General features: G+C 42.7%; 2 protein-coding genes across 5 annotated transcripts in view; one reads left to right on the forward strand and one right to left on the reverse strand.

Annotated features, from left to right (window-relative positions):
- micu1 (mitochondrial calcium uptake 1) overlaps positions 1-7,676 on the reverse strand; it is a 30,656-nt gene extending 22,980 nt beyond the window's left edge. For all 4 annotated transcript variants that reach the window (XM_047602565.1, XM_047602564.1, XM_047602563.1 and 1 more), the window contains exons 1-3: positions 7,515-7,676; positions 3,454-3,618; positions 1,306-1,501 (exon numbers count right to left, since the gene is read on the reverse strand). In XM_047602565.1, the coding sequence (XP_047458521.1) occupies positions 1,306-1,501; positions 3,454-3,618; positions 7,515-7,516 (363 nt within the window). In that variant the 5' untranslated portion in view covers positions 7,517-7,676. The remainder of the gene's footprint in view (positions 1-1,305; positions 1,502-3,453; positions 3,619-7,514) is intronic.
- The window catches only part of mcu (mitochondrial calcium uniporter), a 59,065-nt gene continuing 43,344 nt past the window's right edge, over positions 7,625-23,345 (forward strand). Inside the window, exons 1-2 of the mRNA XM_047603572.1 lie at positions 7,625-7,690; positions 12,781-12,997. Coding sequence (XP_047459528.1) covers positions 7,625-7,690; positions 12,781-12,997 — 283 coding nt within the window. The remainder of the gene's footprint in view (positions 7,691-12,780; positions 12,998-23,345) is intronic.

Here is a 23,345-nt window from a genome sequence, read left to right on the forward strand (position 1 = left end):
CAGAGTTATGACACATAGCGATACTGAGTGTCGTGCTGATTTTGGTAAATTCAAAACGAATTCCTTCAGCTCTGTTAAACACATTAGCCAAGCCGATGTTCGTTTTGACAATGCAATCTGAACTTCAGCAGAATATTTCAAGCAGATGGGGCACAGCTGAGAAACTGACGGAGCACTGTGCGTTTAGAAGATGTGTTCAGCTGGATCCCACAAAGGTGATTTTACGGGACACTGAACAACTCCCTGTGGACAAACACATTTGCAGCTTTAACTCTTTGAAGCTATTGTGAAGTTAACAGAAGAAAGTGTGTGTGAGGGAGCTACACAGACTCCAACGTGCAACTACGATTCCATGCATCAGCGTTTGTTCCTCCTTTTAGCAGACCCTTTGGGGAAATCCCTAGAAGCATATCCCCAGCAGAGGCGGCCATCCATGTGTGACTGGAAGGTTATAGGACTGCTGTGTGGAAACGCCAGAGAAGCTGACTGACGGAAAGCCTGAGACGCACCGTCTGGCTTTCATCTAGATTTACAGCCTACTGATCTCAGCATCGGCCGCAGACAGAGATTCAGGTTTGTTTTTTTTTGTTTTTTTTTTTATATATCTTTTATCTCTATCTCCTCTACAAAAATGCACATACACAACTGGGGAAGTGAAATTCAAGTTAAACCAGCTATTTTTCTCTGAAATTTGTTAAAAAACAACAACAACAAAAAAAAACACCTGACACCAAAGTGAGAAACAGTTTTGTAACTAAGGAAGTGAAAGTGCTGAATTTAACGGACCCATTATCTACAGCATAATTTTGCTTTTGAGTCGATACTAGGCAGAAGGTTCTTATCACCTTTAAAATATACTGGAAAACACAAACACAAAAATATGCAATTCTAAAGAAAAGCAAGTTTCATGATTAAGCACTTTCCCTGCAAGTACTGTAAAACTCTGAACTCACAATGAACTTCTGTTGTTGAAAGTCCTTCCCCTTTTGTCTTCCCAATACACTGAGCTACAGGCAGTGTTTATTTGGGATGCTACCAGAGTCCCTTTTCCTCTTCAGTTTGTCTATTGTATTCTGCGGTCTAATTAACAGCAATAAAAATCACAGAAGTGGCACATTTCCATTGTTTATGACACCAGAACTGCATGCTGATTACCTCTGTCCTTCTCCGTAAATGTGTCTGTCTCAGAACATCCTAGCATTCGCATATTGGACATTGACTACGAGGATTTCGAAACACCATTCTGGAGATGAATGAATGAAAGAGAAGGACCGAATGGCCGAATGTCTATTGTTTATTGATTACCTTGCGGTCACGGAATCCGGAGCGTGGCTTCTTCTTTTTCCCGTCCCCACCGTCGTCCTTTGAATCCTCATCTCCACTGCAGGATTCCACTGATTTCTCAGAGTTTGCATCCGGGTCTGTGCCGTTCGCAAAATCTGCCTCACCTCCAGCTGGTTGCTCAGAGTGTCGAACAGAAGGTCCCGCATCTGCATATGCTCTGGTTTTGGAGAGAAATTGAAACAAATCAAAACCTGAACAGCAGCGGCTGCATTTGCATTGCAGTTGTTCTCAAAATAAAAGCCAAATGTCTGAAATTACAATGACAAGTACAATTGCGCTTTGTACGCATTTCCATTGAAAGGTGTTTGCAATACACTTTTATATCGATATGTCTGAGCAAAAGAAGACCTCATGAGTTTTTGCAATATTTGAGTATTTCTGAAATGTAGGCGATTCCATTGCCATTTTTTTTTAGCGATATCTAGGTTTTGCACATTTCTAGGACGAATGGAAACGCAGCAAATTATATATTATATGACAAGACAGAAGCATGGATCTCTAGCCATGGTGCTGAACAAAGTTAAAACACAGAGAGGGAATGAGAGAGAGATTACAGTGTGTTCTCCTCTTCTGTGCAATGCAGAGAGTTTTCCATGGCAAACTCTCACTTGACCATTTTTCTGACTAAATCGAAAATTGGAATAGTAATAATAAATAGCTGGATCTGGCTGGAGCAGGCTGAATAATTCAGTTTAATGAGACACAAGGAGAATGAAGCCTGGGGTGAAGGCCTGGAACAGTCTCGTCCCATCAGTCTGTAATACCCTAAGGCACCATCCATCACTCTGCCTCCTGTAGCCCAGTCATTCTGTCCCCGTAGAGCTCTCACCTCAACACTCTCTCTACCGCTCTCCCTTAACTACACACCACCCTCCTTAGTAGTGGATAGCAATTAAAACATTGTAAATTGAGGAATCGAATTTTGGCACGCGCTCAAACATTAAGCTGCCTTTGAATTCTGCAGCGCAAGCAAATCCGGGTTTACTCAGCGCATATCACGTTCTTTTCATTTAATGTCGAACTACACCAAACAGAGGTGCTTCCAACTCATGGTGTAAGACACGAGATGAGCCACAGCAAAGAGAAGTGTGTCATTCAACACGAATACTTCTGATGTGACATACAAGCAATAAAGATGAAGCCCTGAAAGCATGAAAAATGAATAGCAAGTCAAGTGACACTGTGGTAAGAGACTAAACTGTAACTGACATCTGGGGTCAAGCTTCAATGGCTTAAAGGGGAAATGAAATGTACATGTGTCGGTCTTTGTGCTGCAAACTGACATAACACTTCTGCTAAAGTCAAATACTAAAAAACTGCTATAACGCTAGCTGGTCTGCTAGGGAGTCAGCATTTTTAAGTGACACAAATCAAATATGTCACGGGGTTAGTTGGATCGAGGATGAAATGGAAAGAGATCTTGAGCTCGGTGTAAGATCCTACTGGATACGACTCTGAGCCGATACGGCGTGGAAACTAAGCAGTGGTGCCACTAAGAACGGAAGAAGTAGTGAAAGCGGTGGTTTGGGGAAGAGAGCGTGTTGGCAGCACTACTTGGTGTCAGTGTGGCTATTGTACAACAACGTCCACTGTTTCAGAGTCCATCTGCTGGACCATTTAATCGGCGATCTGTCCACAGTGCACACTTTCCACATTATATGCCAGGCAGTGGACGTGAAGGAAATGTCAATGTTTTTACAGAAAACACGAGACACGAGCAGAAACACTGCAACGCCCCGTTTGTAGCATGTAAGCCAAGATAGCTGTAACTACAAGAACACGCTACGTGTATCTGACTAAAACGATCTATCTTTAGCTATCAATAACTAACCCCATAACGTCATGGGTCACAGTACGGCAAGATGGCGGCGCCCATGCTAAAAAACACATAACAGCCGCAATATTTTCTCCTCATATGTTGCTTGCTGCATATGAACTTGTCAGTAGTGTTACATATTAAAGAGTGGAACTCCGTCTACAAAATATGGTTGATTTGACTGAGTGCTTCATTTCCCCTTTAATTCAAATTGCCAATGGGGAGAGAAATTGAAATTAACCATAACAAGGCTATAATTATCTACTAAGGTGTATCAAAGGACCCAGCCTTACCTCTTCCAGAGCAGTCCAGCGCTAGCAGACGCGCCAGTCACTCCAACCAGAGCTGCCAGCATCAGCCGCCTCCGCCCAGACCCTCGCACTGCCCCGCTGTGATAGCGCCGGGACAACTGCGCCAGCCCCACCGTAACTGCGGACAATGCCCGCAAGCGGAACATCCTGCAGTGAGAAGAGAGCAAAAGCGGTGAGACGGAGACAGATGACACAAAATTGTTTATATGCAAAGAACACAAGGACATAACATGCACACCGGCCTGATTATTAATTATTTTGGGTTAAAACGCATGGTGTGATGGAGTCACAGTGCTGATGGAAGTTGAGGTTTACTCACCATTTAAGGCTATGTAAGGGCTAATTTACCAAGTGATGAAGTGGTGGTTTCAAATGCGATTTACACTAAAACATCATCTAAAAAATCATCATGCTGCTACACAGCTACCTTCCTTCTTTAACCAAAAAAACAAATCAATGCTCATATGAAGAGGGAAAGATTAGAACAATGGCAGCTTACTCATGAGATCTAACGTCATATTGCACTATTGACAAAAATGTACCATCAGACAATTCGTTAATGTCCTAGAATCCTCATCCACCCGAAAGAATAAACTATGAAATTAATTGGCAGCAGAGCAGCTAAGCTCCAGAACTTAATTTCCAACCGTACTTGTGCTTAATTCATCAGTGTCACGGAAAGATGATTAACAATTACGAAAGGGGCTACTGGTGTGTATCTGTAGTTCCCAAGTGTGCACTTTTCAGACTACATGATAGAAGGGTTCACCCCATTGAGGCCTAGAGCTACCACCTGTCAATATCCTATTAACAATTCAGGCAGCGACTGTCAAATGGATTCAACAGAAAAAAAAAGAAAGAGGAAGTGCCATATGCTAATTGGCGTGTTTAGTAGCCCATGACAGAGGGACTGAGGGGAAGAGTGAGCATGCATGCACATTATTTCTCTGAATGTGCCCAGGAGACAGACTGATGCTAAAGGATTGGTACCAAAGACTCCATGGAAACTCCCAAGACTACAGCAGTGCAATAAAACGACACAAGTTGAGCCAAAGTTTATGGTATTGTGGACATATCTGTGATAACACAAGAGTCTAGACTGTAGCTGCCTCCAGTACCATCTAATACTAATAGGTTTGACATGTTATGCTGGAATGAAATTATCCAGATCTATGATATGTTGTACAGCAATTAGACTGAATATTAGATGGTATCTAATATCAATGGTAAAGAGCTTTTTAAGCATGACACACACGTAACCAATGAGCCACAATGAGAAACAAGATGCAAAAGAAGGACGAACACAGATTTGAGTAATTCATGTCTAGATCTGAAAATTAACTATGTCTGCTTATTTAAAAATGAATCCTTCTTTTATTACTTATTCTATTTTGGGTTTGGGGCGTATAAGTTTAAATCCTACACTGAATGCCCATTACAGTAGTCTGTGGTCCTGTATTGAATTAAAGACAAACTGGTTATTTAATGTAGTCCACTGACCAAAACGTACTAGTCAAAATAATGAGAACATATACTGGTACAATGCAATACAACTCAATAGTTCAACAAACCAGAGCCTCCAAGTCACGTATCCAGAGCTTCATTGATAATTCAAAAGTGTGCATGATGCTTGCAAATAAAATATTTTTTTCTTATTCAGTGCACCTCAGTCTTTTGTGTTCAACTTATTGGTTTTACAGAAGGCTAATATCTTTAATACCAATGATGATGAAAAAGTGATTGATCTGTCATCACTCAAATCAGATGCATGAGAACATACATCTGCAATTGGTTCAGGGTCATGTAGGATCTCCGATTCTTTTAGAACAAAAGGCAAACAGGAACAATCTAGATGATTGGATGGTTTGATCATCCACTGAAGTCACTCCACTGAACACATCAAACTAAGTGTTATTATTTTATAAATCCAATACTACCCTTCTCATTGAACAAAGCACGTAGCAGTGCTTGGTGTGCGCACATCTCGACTGTATCCCCTTGTGTGTAAATACAATAATTTAGAAGAAAGAAGTTGAGTCTACCATGTCAAAGAATTAGCCTTTTAAATCTGTTGAGAAGCTACTGGGGACATAGGATTGACCATGTACCTGGCAAAACAATATTAGACCTCATAATCATGATGGAAAGAAAAAAAAAAAGGACAGCGCTGCGTTACCTAAACAGCCTGGAGTGCTATATAATTTATGTTTTATGTCCTTAGCCGACACCATTCCTCTCTGCTAAAGTTGGTAGAAAGTTTACTGTTGATCTGGTTCCTTTGTTGATCTGGGATATGTTTTGCCTCCAAGCAAAAAGCATAAATTGAGAAGGGATTATTGTCAGAAGTACTAAAGAGGGCTGACAAACAAAAGTTTGCTCCGTACTTTATGAAACCCCTTGTCACTACAAACTTCCATATCTTTGGGCACGTTTTTACCTTGGTTACTTTTCAATCTGACAAGCAAAAAAAAAAATAATCTCAAAGATCATTTATTGTTTGGGACCGTGTCCTGAGAAGGACAAACACACAACAACAATCAAAGGATGGCCATTTCGACGCTGTGATGACTGACAAGATCGCTAGACATTTCTCTTTGCCCAACTGGAAAATCTACTTCAACACAACTGATAAAGTGTGGGAACTTCAGCCGAAGGGCCAAGAAGAGGTCAAGCTAAGAAAAGTTGCGCCAATGTTTAAACCAGCAGAATTACAATGCAATATCCTGAACAGATCTGGCAACTGAGTTTCAACAGATCAGACCCCACGACTTCCCAAAAAGGCTGTTCAAAGACTCTTTAGTTCAAAGACCCAGCAAGTTAATATAATCGCCAAATAACATAAAGGAAGGATTATTTTCAGCAGAGATAACACACCAGTAGTTTATTTAAGAATAATGCTCATGTAGTCTCCTACTTGTCACTTGCGTACCTAACCCAAACAAAACATGATGCATGAGGAACCTTTCATTTTATTTTATTTTATTTAGCCTTTATTTAACCAGGAGAAGTCCCACTGAGATTAAAATCCCTTTTGCAAGAGACACCTGGCCAAGACAGGCAGATGTGCATTCCTAAACACAAAGTTTATCACAAACAGAGAAATGACAAAAAAACACACGTAACATACAACAGGGACACAATTTACACACACTTGGTGACGATGCTGAACAGACCTTCAACATGTGTTTAAAGACGTCAAATGAGACCCGCTCCTTAAGTTTTAGATTATATTGCAACATATTCCAGGCCCCAGGAGACAAATAACTTAAAGCCATTTTAACTTTTCCCTGTTCTAACTTTAGGAGCGGTTAGTTGATGTAATGTCACCTCTAAGAATAGTTTCCAGTACTTTCTTTTATCAAACGTGGATACAGAGGTACGAGAGAAGTGCCCTGTAAATATTTTGGTTTCCCACGAAAAAGCCCACGAGTGGGGAATGCAGACCAACCAACCCGATCGTACAGGGTGCAGTGATGAGAATGGGAGTTGGTGATGAATCTCAATGCACCGTGATAAACGGTGTTAATGGCATTTACCTGAAGATAACCACTTCTTTTTATTGTGAGGCGTGGCTGCCATGATCATGTCCCCCAACTCTGACCTGAGGTTCTCAACATTTCACCTCGCTATTAACAGCTGGTTAGCATTAACAGATATACACTAGCGGTTCAAAAACATAATAAAGCAATGTTAGTTTTATGAGAGAAACCCCTCTAATGCTGTTCCCATGATGCAAAGGGACCCCAATGTTTTGTTTTTAGCCGCAAGTTAACTTCGTCGACACGATTCTGCAGTGACTCAATGCTACATGCTAACCTATGAGCTAACCAACATGTTTTCAACGTCATTCGTGTGTAATATACATTGTTTTAGTGTTAGTGCTTAGCCGTAGAGGCCATTAATTAGATAATTTATCGCAGCGTAGCTGCCGCTAGCTAGCTGGCTGGCTAGCTGGCTAGTTAGTTGTGGTTACATGTCAGATAGCAGCTAACGTGTGCAGCTTTTTTTTTTTTTTATAGCTATTAAGCGAGATTGTTACTCACATTAACGACGATCAAAAAAACCCGCCAGTCAGTCAAAATGGTAATGTCTTCTGCGGTTCAGTGTAGCCCGTCTCTCCCCTGTCTCTCTGTCTCCCTGTCTGTCTATAGAGATGGAGCAGTTCCGTGTTGACCAGCAGGGCGGGGCGACATCTGCGCACCCAGCTCCACGCAGCTCAGTAACAGTAAACAGGTACGCTACAGACTCACATTTTGCAATTTACATCGAACATAACAGGGAAATTGTGAAATAAGATGCAAACAGACGTTGTAGGGGTGGCTTTGAACACAGTGTCAGAGAGGAGGAGGAGAATTTCGGCAAAAGTGAAAACCATCCTTGACACCTCCTCCCACCCACCCCACAACAAGGGGAAACTTGAGCCATTTGCAAGTTAAAATGTGTAAAAAGTACATTTTCCTTGTTTCTATGGGTACAAGGCAAAGGAAGTTTATTTATGTAGCACAATTCAGACACAATGCAACTCAAAGTGCATTAATAACAAGATACAATTACATTAGAATGATATTAAAAGAAAGAACGCAACACAAAGCAATTTCAGCATTGCAATTTGTAATAAGTAAAGCGATAAAAGAAGGGACAATAGATAATAGTTCATTTGAATGGGGGAGACAGTGATTGATTGTTAATGCCTGTTTCACTGTTCAGGGAGAAGCATGTGATGACTGAGAGAAGCAAACATGAAATGATACGAGTCTCTTTTGTCAGTCATGCTTGCCTGTGACAGACACTCCAGCTTAAAATGCAAAATATATATAAATGACCTCTTGACATTGAGCCTGCTGTAACTACCCCCTTGAATATGAATCAACTTAGCTGAATGCATAATGTGAAAGGAAACACTGGGGTAGATGCAGAGATGCTTTTGTCTCAAACCTCTTCATGATGTGACCCCGCATTGAAACTTATGATGTTATGTTTAAACTGGAGATGGACAGAATACAGAGATGTGATACTGAGTCTTTACACCAGTTAGGTCCTTGACAAAATGCCAGGAAATCTCAGAATAGACACACCACTAGACATCCACACAATGAAATGCCTTTGAAATATATTATATTTCTCAGATATAATGATGCTGTTCTGCGGTTGTATTGTCATTAGTCAGACGTAACTTAATAAAAAGCTCTTAGCTAAGGGAAATGACCAGACAGATGTACGTACAGTACATGTAAGTAGGCCAACTTCTTTAGAAGCTCTCACAGAGCTGCTGGGATGCCTCTTCTTTGTGTACTGTGCTTCAAACTGTAGCATGCACAGTAGTTCAGAAAAGTGCATTACTTCATATTACTTAATATCATTGTGCTAGAATAACATATCTTAACTCACGCTGTGAACTCTCCAAAACCAGACTTACTCATTTGTGTCAGATCAGGTGTGGCCCTTAAAAAGGCTTAAAAGGCCTTAGATTGATTCATAAATTAGAGGTGTGATCCAAATGTTGTTCTTCAGGGATTCATAAGGAGAATACGAGACAATGCATTCATAGATGGGACACTAGCCTCACAAGTGGAGTCAGAATCTGAGTGACTTTTCAATAAATTGTTTAATTAATACAAATATTACAGTAACAAACAGACCTGGGGTCAAAAAGATCAGGCAGCATTAGGTTAACAATTGTTCTATGGCACGCATAAGTTCATATTATCAGTAAAGTTTGTTAAATGTTGAGGTAATTATTGTCTAAAGAGACAATAACTATAATATTAAATACACACAGAAAGTAATAGCACTGCTTACTATCCATACACGTTATTATCTACACTAATCTCTTGGTTTATTCCCACAAGCTTTAGTTAAAGCCATTTTGAGTCCTTCTCTTCCTCCCTTCTGTGTTCAGTCCTTTTTAATAAAGGAGGCTTCTTGCCTGAAGTGCTCCACTGCAAGCGAGCTATTTATCACGGGGACCCCACAAAGTGTAACTGTCAGCTATTGAAATTTAAACAACAATAACCTCAGCATGGCCAAAGGCATCCACATTGTCAGTGTGTGTTTCTCCAATTCAGAGACATTCATCTCCAATTAATCTCATCAATTTCATAAACGTGCATAATGCAATGAATTTTTTTTTTTTAATTCTCCAAAAGACATACAGTTTGGACAGTGGCATGGGCAGTTGTCATCAAATGCAATAGTGCAATGTCTATAACTTCTAGCTAACATATAGGCTGCCTGGCCAGTTGGTGTCTTTTTTATTTTGGTACACATTCCATTATTATGACTCAGTCCAGATCGAAAAATAAGCATGTCACGTAACAGGGGCATGCGAGGTGTTTACTTTCCTAACACAGCAACTGTATTTGATTAATAAAACATTCTTGGCTTCTCGTGTTTGGTTTGCGATGCCTCTCCACGCATGCTTTATTAAGAGCACACATGTAAATCTATTAAGGGGTGTTGATTTACTCCAACTGCAGCAGATTTTGTGCCCGCATGACAGTTCTGATGAAATGACAACTACGGTGAAACTTGACCCACAAAGTGTGCCCCTGTGCAATGGTGAAGCAGGGCTCGGGCAAAGACTTGTAGACAAAAACTGGCTCCAGTTACACAGCAAACTAAATGCTGTGTGGTGTATGCGAGCCTTTATGGGAGCATGAGAAGGGCTGCATACCCTGCCTAGTTAGGCCTGTGTTTATATCATGGAGCACCTGATTGGCGGTGTGATGCAATAGAAGTCACACAGCCATGCCAGCTTGTTTCAGGCATTGCCTTTTCTGTATAACCATGGGTGGGGCTGTTCCACACTGCTAGGTAACATTTCATCCTTGTACAGACATGTGTGCACACACAAGCATGCATACACACCTCTTTCTGCATTGTTCTCAGCTCATCCATCTCATCATAACCTCGGCACACAATGTGTAACTGTCAGATGGCGTTTAAAAGTAGCACTGGGAGAGTTTTTGGTTTAGCAGGAGAAGGACAACTGTGGAAAAACAAAAGAAAAAGATTAATGTCAGCGGAGATTACATTTGAATTGCATTAATCTAAATTTGTGCAGACTCACCATGTCTGATTCTGAGCAGTAAGGCCTTTGAAATTTGAATTTATGAGGCATAGGTTGGCACTCTAATCAGTGTCTGACTGAAATTAACTCTGGACTTCAATTGTGAATTTATTACACCTTAGAGTTGGACTGCTACAAGTACAAGATCAGATACCAAGGTCTGATATCCAATATATACATGCAAATGATGTTTATAGCTTTCATTGTTAGCCTTCTTTTATTATTATTATCATTAATTTGATTACACTGACTTAACAGTTTGAACACAATCCAAAGACCAAACAAAATTACGCACATGTCTCACATGACCCGAAAGACTGAATGAAACCTTATACCTGCGGCTATTTCCACTTTAATGTGACTTCTTTTGTTTACACTCCTCGCACACCATGTGCAGTGGCGTACTGGCACGATAAAATTACGCCATCCGTGTAAAGATTCATGCGAGCCTGTGCCCCATGGTATTTGGCACCACACAAAGATTCTCTCTGTGAATCGATGCAGCCTTGAGGCCGTGAGCTGGTCCTTGTCTGTGGCTGAGAATTTGCATTTAAATTGCATCGCCCACACAATCTGGAGCAGTGCACCTGAAGAAGTACAGAAGGAACCGGTATGACTACAGGAGCAGTGACATACTACTACTATATTTCACAAACAAACAGAAGACAAGCATAATGCACAACAAAACACCCAGTTCATTATTTACTTTTTATCTTATTTATTGTGTTCTTGTTCCCTGTGAAGCCATGAATCACCACACTGAAAGCTCCAATATGCATTTTTCCTTGTGGTATGTTATCTGGTTTCTCCCTCAACCAATACAGGTGTGGCAGATGGTGTATTTTACGACAGGCATGGTCAAAGATTAAGGGGAAAAGATTACATTCTGCCGAGGGGAGTCTCCTTGACATTCATTGGCCACACAGACCCATTACCGCTCCTATTACCTGAATTTGAAATGGGTGAGTGACTCTGGAGGAAACAAAACACAGGACACTTTCCTGCATGCCCTTATGCTCTGCCATTTAGGGTTAGAAGCCCTGAAAGTCACTGAAACGGAGGAAGCAGCCCGTGTTGTTTAAAAGATCAGTTTAATTAGATTGGATCGCGTTGGTTTGCCTTTTGGGACATAGTCGTGTGTGACTGAAGGACGAGCTAATATTAGACACAGCTGCAGAGGAACGGTGGCCAGCAACAGCAGACATCCAGACTATACCTTCCCTGCCTCTTTCAAGACAGCTGCAAATCTCCAAGTGACCGTCAGCTCTGCATAAAGTGCAAATCTTTGAGTAGTATTGGCTAGGAAAGTGGTTCTATAGCTTGGGCATGATCTCGATACCTTTACGCATTCTGGTGATAGCATTTTTTACTGTAAAGCCGTAACAAATATTAGATAAACTATATATCTAAAGAGAACAGGTAGGTGTAGGTGAGATGCATGATGAGTCATGATATTTATGATATGTCCTGTGTTTTCTGGACTTGTTGTGGGCGAGTCTGTGAGTGGTGCCCACTCGTGTCTCACATGGCTCGGGCCTGTAGCTGTATAGGGTCTGTATATATGCGACTCGGAGAGTGGCAAACCATGCCACCAAATCCAGTTGCTTTTGTTTCAGGTTTGTGTTTTTGCCCTGGAGTACTGATAGCCTTCACAGAATATAGTCTTCAAGTGTGTTGCAAGATGGTGAATGAATTCATGATTTATTTATTTATTAAAATCTCCTTTTGTATTAGTTATTGCCAAGTACCTGTGCAGGTCTTAGATTCGAGATGTACATTTTAGGTTCAACACAGATTGTGTGCATTGGTGTATAAACAGTGTGCAGTACATTTAAAGCTGCTTAAAGTTAAGCAAAAGTTTAATTCTGAATGCAGTAACACAACTGAACAAATGACTGATCATAATGTGTTAGTTGGATATGTGTGGTGGCGTGTAAATGGTGGTTAAATTGTTGTTATGGGAGGGTACGTGGCATATGCTACATGTGTTTGTTTTGTGAATGGTGTGTTTATATTCTGTATGGACTGTGGAAACACATTTCCTGTGAAGGACGAATAAAAGCATATCTATCTATCTTGTTATGGTGATGCTGTTCTATGTGGATTACAGCAACTGGGCCACTGTTCGGCGGATGTTTTGCAGGTAAAGCGAAATGCAGCTGCCCTGAATTACTCCCCACAAAAAGTGTTTTATGTTTGCACACTGGTGCAACACTGGGCATGTGTATGAAGCCGTATAGTCCAGCCCCGCAAACCCGCCCACCTCCCCTCCCTCTTCCCCTTCGGTGCGTCTCGGTCCGCCCGCAGCAGTCTCCTTCTCGGCGAGGTTTCACTACAGAGATGGCTGCGAAAGTGTGCAGATCGGTACTCCTGTTTTCCCGGAGCAGCGGACCGGTGGCCGGCAGCCTCTCCGCACTTGTTGTGTCCTCACAGCGACACCATCAGCACATAGGACCGGTAAGTCCCAGGACGCGCGAGCGTCAAAGCGAGAGGTGTGGGACCCGGGCGGCCGGAGAGGAGAGGAGAGGCAGGCTGGACGGGAGAGAAGGGAGCGGGCTAAGGAAGTAGAGCTAACTAGCCTAAAGATTTTACGTGCATGCCTTTTCTTGAGATTGCGGTTAGCGGAGAGAGGTGAGACACGAGATGAGTCACGATATGTACCCCGTCCCGGTGTCGTGTTTGTTGTAATCCACAGTGGGACGCAGGGCTTTGACAGAGGCAATGCAGTTTTTTTTTTTTTTTTTTTTTTTTTTTTTTTTGGAGCACTTGGTGAATCCAATCGACAGCCCACTGCCGCTGCCCCACCGTTTACTGTTACCAGCCTCGGCTTTTTTAAACACGCTGCTTCATATCATTCCTCCCGCGTCCTTCAACTTTATAAGCGGATCTCTCTCTTTTTTCTACATCTGATCGCTGAATGCGAGACTGAAGCTTGTGGTTTTGGAGGATCTGCAGTGGGGCTGGCTTGATCGTGGCCTCCCGCCGATGGGGTGTCTTATTTTTGTGCTGCTTTGCAACAAGGGTGTTTGGCGTGAGAAGGGTTTGCTGATGGGTGCCTTCATCTCCCTTCTTATCCGCGGTGTGTGTGTGTGTGTGTGTGTGTGTGCGTGTGTGCGAGAAAGCTGCAGCGTCTCTGAGGTGCAGCAGAAAGTCAGAATAATGAATATCTGTCCAGAGCTGGAGTTGTGCGTAAGTGTGTGTGTGTGCGCCTTAGAGAGTGACTCACACACTCTTTATGCATGCACACACATATGAGCCAGAAACATGGAAGCCCTTGCTCTTGAATGATGTCAGACTCTCCAGCCAGCCCTCCTTCTCCTACTCTCCCCTCCCTGCGGGTGTTTCCCCATACAGCTGGGAGATCCTGGGTTTTCCTGCAGGCTGATGCAGGGTCCTTCTTTGCATCCGTAGCGATATAGGCAGCCGAGAAAAAAAAAAAAAGAAAAAAGAAGAAGCTCACAGTAACAGGATGCAGCACAATTAGTGGCCCAGCTTCTTCCTGCTTCTGTGACCCTCTCCCCTCAGCTGAGTCGTTTTACAGCTGCTGCCTGACGTTCAGGTGAGGCACTGACTTGAATACAAAAGAATGAGGAAGTGAAGTCAGTGCAACTCCACGCAAAAACACCCCACTCTACGGCGGCCCGGCCGTGAACATTGCTGTGATATTCTGCACCACTCACACCTCCTCTGCCATTCTTTTTCCTACATTTCCCTTCGAGATCTTCTTCCTCGTGTTTTTCTGTCGTCGCTCCTCCCTACTGTAAACAACTCAGAGAAATGCCACCGACCTAGAGAAACCAAACAAGGCTTTCCTTCCTGGCCCGACCCAGAGGTTAAGTAGTTGTCACAAGGGGTGCGCTCAGACCATATCTCTGCGCCCGATCCCATTGGTGTTGCCCACTGTGAGCTATTACAAACGAAGAAATTTGAGTGTGTGGATAAGTAATATGCTGCCCTCTTCTAAAATAAGCAGGCCTAAGTGATTTCACAGGGGGAGTTGCAGCTCCCGTGTCTCGCCTAATAAGTTCTCATTTTACTGTATTTCGGTCTCCTCAGATTGTGGTTTAGCTTGTCTCCTGTCATATTTTGACTTTGTTCGTTGAAGCATTGCTGCCACGGCTCCTAATGTGAGGTCTGTCACTTTATGACAGCCAATCCTTCGTATTCATTTGTGAGTTTTCCACTGCAGTTAGGAAACTCTTGTTTCTGTGCTCGGGCTAAAAAGCTGCAGTGAGTTCCCGTACACGTACAGGTGCCACGAGGAATGCAGATATGCCTAGAGCCCACTTTCAGCTGGTGAGGAAAGTAATGGCTCTGACCGGTGGTTCTGTAATGCGCTGCAGTCATGATGGGTCAACTACACAGGGATGCAAAGCAGGCTGTGGGCTCCAGGGACTCACATTTAACCTACACTAGATTACTATTGAGTCAACTGTCATATAAAATGCGGCTATCCTGAAGTGTGGCAGGGGAGTTGAGTCACTGCGAATAAATGGTCCTTATAAGTGGCTTATAAATCACCGTTGGTTTTCTGTGGTATGAGCAAATTGGGTCAATTTTTTTCCATATAGTGCTTTTACAATGCAGGGATTCACAAAAACTTGGAGGTGCCAAAGATCAGATTTTATTTAGTTATTCATTTCCATTTAAGCTGACATGTTCATTAAAGCTGAACTGCAGGTGGATGCTGCATTAGGGGCCACGGGGTCGAGGCCCACTGCCGACTTTTAATCCAATCAGTGTAGGAGTAACCTAATTTATCCCAGCTGCCTTCACGGACTGAGTGCTGAACTTATCCGGATTAGTGAGATAAGGGAGTGACTCTAAGACTGTGGCTGTGCTAAAGGTGACACGATAGTTGAATGATTGATAAAGTCATCCAGCTAGGCAGTCGCATTCATGTCATTTGACTGTTAATGGGCAAAGTGGATTCTGACTCTCGTTTGTTGTCTCATATTTGTGTGTGGAAGAAAAAGGGGTTAGTGCATGGAAGAAGAAACATTTCGTTGCAAGATGATGATGGATTGTCAGAGTAGCTGACATTTATCTGCGCGGAATAATCATTCTTCACTTTGAAGTCTCGCGATTGACAGCTGCATTGCCCCTTTTTTGCATGGAACGTAATCAATGTCACTCCACTGCTGAAGCTGGATCGCCCGTTTATCACAGCATCGTTTCAGGATGATGATCTGTATGTATGTTCTCAGATCGCATCATGCTCCTGCTGGAAAGGAATCCTCACGATCTCCGATCAGCACGGCCAATATTGGATTGCTGTCTGCACACAGGAGCAGTTTTAATGGGCACGGAGAGCAATTCAAAGGGTTTTCTTTAGTGGGTTAGGAAACCGATTTGAGTTTTCTCGCAGGGTTTTTGCACACTCACTGGGCTACATGAGGCAAAGTCAAGAGATAGAATTTCAGTCAGGGGTTAGTTGTAGTTACAAAATCATTGATTTGTCGAACGGATATTCCATATCTACCATATATACCATCCCATGTTCTTGCTGTGGATCGTTACATGCAGACAGTTTCCACATATGTCATTACGTGGCTTGGCTAAATTACAATCTATACCAAACTAGCTCTATGGATACACTGCTTCATTCCACATTAAACTGTCCGAAAAACCGTAGGGAAGTGTTTGAAGATCCTCTTTTCAGATTATCTATCACATAGAACGTATTAAAAAGCTGAAAGCTGGCCCCGCTAAACAATTGAAAAACTGTATAGTTCCTCAGCCCACTACAGACTGCCCACTCTTCAGAGTATGAATTAGCTTTAGATAGAGAGAGGGCTGCAGCCTACGGAGCGGTGGACAGGAAATGCAAAGACGACCAATCTTGTATTGCCAGGCGAGCCGGTTAGTTCGCTCTGCCTCTTATCTTAGCTAGAGCAAGGTCCTGAGACAGAACGAGTGCATTTGTCCTTCTGGAGGACTTTGATACAAAAACTGAAAAGAAAATGTGCCGCAAGCTGTGGCCCAGGTATGTCACTAAATCGTGAAGTACGAGGAAGATGTCGCTGCACTGTGCTTCACACCGTAGCAGTGTCATGTCGGCCAACACAACTTTACTGCCATTCCTGATTTATATGTAAAAACAGTGTAGAAACTGATTCCCAGATAATAGACTTCCCCATACCAAAGATTGAATTAAAGTGGCCAATATCTGGTATCTATTGCAGTTATCTACTGCTGCTTTTACAAGCAATATAATAGTTATTGATATGTGTCCAGGTTTTACTGTAACTGAGATAAGTAACTTGCCAGTCCATTAGGTACACTAGTAAAAAAAAAATCTTTCTAATGTAACAGCCGTGCACTGAAGCTTCATGAAGATCATAGTATTCTTTTTTTTTTTTTTTTTTTTAATTTTGGAGGCTTTGATTTGTAGGACTGGTGAATTTTATTATGTTGTACTATGATTTTGACAACCCCACCCCAGTCAGCGGGCTAGGCAACAACACAGTTTAACAGTACCACAAACTTACCGCCTTTCTGATGCTGTTTCAACGTACACCGATCGGACATGACATTGTGACCACCGTCCTATTGTTTTGTAGGTCTCCCGAAACGGGTGTGACTCATCAGTGTTTTTTTTTTAGTTGTTCCTAAACTGTTGTTTGTGTGTGTGCCTGTGTTCTGTGGTCAACGTAATTTTTAACGACTTCCTCTGCCAGTGGTTTTAATGTTGTGGCCAATCGTTGTATGTGGAAGATTATGTCAGCTATAAAGGGGGATTTACTGCAGGGCTGTTCTATTAGCGTGCATTAATTTTCATCGGTGTATCAAATGAATTGCCAAGTGGGTGTATATGAGGTGGGTACTATATTAGCACCTCCAAATATAATGTGTACAGTACCACATCATCAGTAACCATAGCTTATTCTAGATGGTCAAACGTACAGTTCCCTGATTGAACTGAATTAAAACCGTGATGGCAATGTAAGAAAAAAAGGGACGCATCTTAAAATAAATATGCTGTGTTCGAGGTTGTGGGATAGATTGCACAAGAGTACCTTATAATAAAGTGGAGTCAGGGGAGTATGCCATGCTCATTGTCATTTGCCACTCGAATCTACCTTAGTGATTAGTTCTTTAGAAGCTGACTTGATGAATGCATCATACTGTTTGAGCTCGTCTAGCTTGAGGTAACAATGCCTAATACCGATGCCCTTACTTAACCCTCACTAAAACATGAGACATGTTTGCACGTTAAGCTCTTATCTAGCTCTATCTACTTGTTTGAATAGTGACTGGGACTAGTCAGGCTGAGTATTTAGACCTAACGAGACTCGATGCCCATTGCAAGTGGGTGTTGTCGTCTTAGAGCGGTGATGAAATGCTGATGGCTTCACTAGCCGTGCTCCTGACAGAGCTCCTGTCGGCTCAGGTGCCGATCACCCTGGAGAGCTGTAGCCAGAGTCATTTCCAATATCTGTTGTGGAGCTGTATGGCTGACTGGGCAGGCGTACTGTACTGAAACTGTGTATTAGTTCAGCTGCACCTCTTTTTTTTTTGGATGCGCGGAGTTCCTCACTGTATCCGTTACTATTAGGCTGACAGGTTTGTGGAGAGGCCTTGAGCTTAAACCCGAGATTGACTTTCTCAGAGTTCAGAGGGATCTTGGTAAACTTAAGCAAGTGCAAATGTAAAGAAACTAAAGAAGTAACTACTCCTCGCTGATTAAAGTGGGTCGTTGACTGCACTTTCTGCACGGTTTGTAGTCATGTCATGTTGTTTTTAAAGATTCTGGTTAATTGCTTAAAAATGCTTCCACTGCAGGTAAGTCCCGTTAGACCAAACATGATAAGCAGCCCTCCACTGTGAGCATTTCTTGCACATATTCCAGTGAACAGCTGTGATTTTCATAACCATTACTGCATAATCTTGTTCAAAAAGGTCTTTTCAGCCCATTCATTGGCATAGAGGGATAAAAAAAAAACTTTTTTCCTTCTCCCTCTTAGGCTCTGCTAGCTCTCTAAACATATGCCAGTGCGTGTCCTGTTTCCCCAAGTGCTTTCTTCTTCTAGTAATTTCCCTGAGCACCAACCTGGCACGCAAGCCTCGCTCATGCCAACCAGCTGTTTGCTCCGAGGTCAAAAGAACTGTCCTGTTAGGTTCAGTGGTTTAGTATTAGGCACTTACTAAGAAAATTGTTATGTATTAAGCGTAGCTGCTGCTGCACCCCTCCATCTGTCTTCTTGTTTGTACACAGTGCAGTTATTATTTTAATAGTGCAGCTCCTCACTACGCTGTGGAGGTACATGTTATCTGCTCATTAGCTCGATGCTGCAGCCTCGTAATGGATCAGACTATTGTGATGGACAAAGTCCTCATTAGGACACTGGATGGGATTTCACCCTCGAAGCGTTGAATGACTGGTGAACCTTCGCCGTTGGCATAGACTAATTAGCTGCTTCCCATGTTTCTGTGTGGCCCAGTGTGTCTCCAGTCAAGTCTGAAAAGGACATTAAACTAGGCCAACGTGTGTAATGTGATGATGGATGGAGGCGACGCTTGGTTACCCCCCCCTCTCATCGCAGATGAGGAGCTGGTGGCTTCCTCTGCCAGGAGGGCAGGTGAGGCGGCTGTTAGAAGCTGAAGGTCATCAGCAGCCCCGCCTCCCGTGCCATTAGATTTGGGATTGGGTTCATTATTGTGACAAATCTGTCAGGTCCAAATGAGCAGTGTAAATTAGACCGTGCAGAATTCGCTTTTGTGAAGGTCAGCGGTAACCCAAATTTGTCAAAAAAGATGTGACAGTTATGTGAAAACATTTCCACAGTAGGACGATGTGAACACACGCTTTGGCTATTGCTTTGTTTGTTGCGATGCTGTAAATGCTAAACGTGATTGATTTGTGTTGTTAAATTCTTCGTTTGACCCGAACAGGGCATCTGGCTTTACACAGAATTTTAGAATTTCCACATGGGCAGCAAGAGTACATCGGGTTACTTTCGGTCCTTGCGGGTCACAGAACCTTGAAAACGGTGAGTTGTCGTCATGTGAGCGTGCTCATGCCTTACCTGCTTGTCATGCATTTGAATCCTGTCGGGAATTGATCCCACTTTGCTTCCTTCAGAGTTCAGGAGAACTCTGCCCCGCAAAATATCAAGACTCCCAGCTAATTAGCGAGGGAGAGAGGTGGGGTCGACCTCTCCTTCAGGACCTATTGATCGATTATACTCTTGTTTATACACATCCATGGTGAAATAATTCCTGCAGCAGAGTAGGACACAGGCCGAGTCAGTATAGAGGCTTTTGACGGTGAGTAGTCACAAAGTGTGTAATTTTCAACTTGTGAGAATTCAGGTCTGTTTACTCGCTTGCTCAGGAGTAAGCTCCTCCCTCTCAGTGGTAAAGCTCTCCTTATTTGCATGTAACGCCACAATATAAACACCTCTGGGCCGCACACACACAAGATCAGATAGGTGTCACAGATACTGGATATTATATGTAGAGTTTCACCATTCCCACAATATATTCTCTGTTCTCCTTCCGCCCCACATTTTTGTGACACTCCAACTTACTTCTACACTGGTTTATTGACGCTGGTCTATCTGCAGCTCACAGTTGTTCCTTTGAAAAGAAGCAAACATATCGGGACAGGGCAGAAAGATGAACATCATCACTGTAAGAAAGGAAGACACTTGCTCAGCTGTCAACGCCGGGGCAGCTCTTACTTGCAACTGGAAACATTATGCATGAATGAGTCCTGCTTTACTGATGGACTAATGGCTGGAAAGTTTCTCAGAGGAATGTTTGGATTCTGTGATGTTCGGATTTCCTCGGCCCCAGACTCACCTCTGCCACTGAACAGAAATTGGCTGCTTCTCATTATAACCTTCCCATCTTGCTGCCAGCAGAACTGAAGGGATTATTGCGTGCAAATCAAGAAGTTTTCACTTAATTTTACTGTTTCCAGAAAAAAACAGCAGATGGGGTGGGGGGGTAAGGGGGATCATCAAGATTTGATTGTGTTTGCTTGATAGCACTGCTGCTCCAAACGCGAGGACAGCAGTAAATATCGGCATCCTTCAAAACGTAATTAGCACAGGTTTTTAGGCATCTTCACGCTACGATGTGTTTATATTCTGATTAATTGTCAACATGGCTGACAAGAAAGAAAAAAAGAAAAAGGTAATTCTATTTCCAAATCAAATCCACATAGGGGGAGGTTTTGAGAAACGATTCGAAACAGATTGCGACGGATCTGTCTCACTTTGTGGCCCTCAGATGAGATTTCTAACTTTGCATTACACTGAATCCGTCAAATCCAGAGTTATGGCGATGCTCAGTGGAATCCTAGTTGCTCCAAGCACAGCGATATGGAGTGAAACGTGAAGAATGTTGGTCTGTTGACAGACGCCAAAATGAATTGTCTGGTGGTGCTTTCGGTGGGGTCGACTTCACAGGCAAAGCTGTAAGAAAGCTTGGAAAGCTGCATCACTAGCAAACAATAGGACAGTCCTTCCTAAATATATGTTTTGAGAAACAAATGTGATGTGCCTGCACTCTAATTAATGTCTTCATGTTGGTAAAGCGACACATTTGAAATCCTTACAACCTGCTTGAGAATAATTACTCTGTAAATTATTTATACTCATAACCAAGTCTCTTTATAAACTCTTTTGGAAGGATAGGTAAGACATTACTTGGCATTCACTCTGCTCCATTAGGCTACAGTTTAACTAAAATGGAATACACAACATGCTTTAGATTTTGGAGTTCACAGTTCACTTTTTCTGTGGGATCTATATAAACTTAAACGAAGCTGATAGCGCTCTAATATCCCTCTGCACACAGGCTCATGTGCAGTCCTTCTGTTCCTGCTGGATCGATTCACTGGGTTAATGGCAAGAGGGCTTGACATTTTCGAGTTCGTTACACCTTTTGTGTCCCGGTGACTTGAGAGCATGGGCCGGTGTCTCCTCTGATAAAGCCAGGCGATCTGTGAGGCGCAGATGCACAGATGAGGCAGCTGTGCTGGAGGGAGTTCTGCATACATTTGTGAGTTTATCTGCATGGCGAAACACACTCGTGTTGGGTTGCCAGGGTGTAATAAGGGCTTTGCTGGGTGCACAAAGAGCTGTGACACCGTGCCTGCGTTTGAGGTCGTTGCTACAGGGAGCGGGTTACCTCTCCATGGTGACTTAGTGGAGAACGATGCCAAGAAGGCTGCTGTTTGTTGTCACTTCTTTAGTGTTGGATCACTTAGCCCTTTTTATACAGGATGGCCGGCACATATTAACTACAGCTGCCAGAATCGTGTGTTTATTTTGTTTTTTTTTATTTTAAACTTGCATGCATAGCATTGCATGTATAGTGCTGCTTCATGCTTTGTGCCAACATCAACACAAAGAAGGAAGCAGATTTGACACGTCTCCAGGAAGAGTATTTTAGCAAGTATGCGATCATGATCTGCAAACACGAGGTTTTTCAGCTATCCCAGCAGGATGCACACACACAAAAACGGCTTAGGAACAACTGAAAAAACATGATAAACAGCACAAGGTGTTGACCTGACCTCCACATTTTCTAGATCCCAAAGTATCTATGGGATGCGCTAGAACAAGTGTGATCCACAGAGGTCCCTCCACTCATGTATGCAGTCACTTTATTCTGCTATAAACTGGTTCTTCTTTTTTTGTGAAAAACTCCTCTCCTTGTTGTGTTTCTTTTCTCCCGAGCCTTTTATGCTGACTTGCTGTCTTGTCTTGTGCTTCCACAAAACCAGCCGACGCGCTGTCTGAAATGAACTGTCTGAATTTTGTGCATGATGCTTGTGACAACCTCTCTATGCAACCAGAAGTCAAGAAGTGAGACTTAACCAAGATTGATCAGGCTCTGAGCACATCCAGGGAGTCAATGAGCCCCAGAATGGAGGACTCTCCGTTCGGGCCTGGCGCCCAGTTTGTTTGCACTCTAATTATCCAGATTGTAGCGGTGCCATGGTAGACAAAAGCACACACAGGGCATTCACCATGGAGAAAAAAAACAAACACAAATGCATACCACTGTCAAATAATGGACTCCAAACCGTCAGGTCCCATTGTATTATTTTGTAATGATCAGCTGGAACAGCGAGACAAGCGTTACATGTCAGGGACGACTTGCTCAGTCGTATCAATAGGGTCAGATTTTGGATGCACATGTAGTTTCTAACCGTTCTGCAAGGCCTGGTCCTAACAGATGTGCTATTGATAGGAACCCTGTCTTCCCTGCCAATGTAACTGCAACATTTAAATTTATTTCGGGGTTTGGACTTTGAGCCTTGTCTCGTTTAATTAGCTTCAGTATCGGCACAATAGGATCAATGGCTGCAAACACACGTGGAATAAGCATGCCTGACCTAGAGAGTTGAGAAGAGATGGGGTGGGTTTAAGTGTGCGGTATGGGGGGTTGTGTTGGAAGTGGTTATTTTTTGCTGTCTTAGCACTTTAGAGTCTCATTTTAGCCAACCAGTCATTTTAATGGTATTCTTTATTTCTATTTCAACCCTACGGTGCACGTGTTACTAGGCCTGGGAAATATGTTAATGTATATATTATATGTATGTATATATGTTAATGCAGAGCCGACTGACTATTCTGCTTTACACATCCACCGATCAGCCACAACATTAAAACCACTGACAGGAGAAGTGAAAAACATTCATCATTTTGTGACAATGCAGCATTCTGCTGGGAAATGTTGGGACCTGGCATTCGTGTGGATGTTACTAAGACGTGTATCACCCACCTAGACCTAGAAATGAAGAACAGCACAAGGTGTTGACCTGGTCTCTAAAATCCCTAGATCC

The sequence above is a fragment of the Mugil cephalus genome, chromosome 13 (assembly GCF_022458985.1).
Source record: "Mugil cephalus isolate CIBA_MC_2020 chromosome 13, CIBA_Mcephalus_1.1, whole genome shotgun sequence".
Taxonomy (NCBI): domain Eukaryota; kingdom Metazoa; phylum Chordata; class Actinopteri; order Mugiliformes; family Mugilidae; genus Mugil; species Mugil cephalus.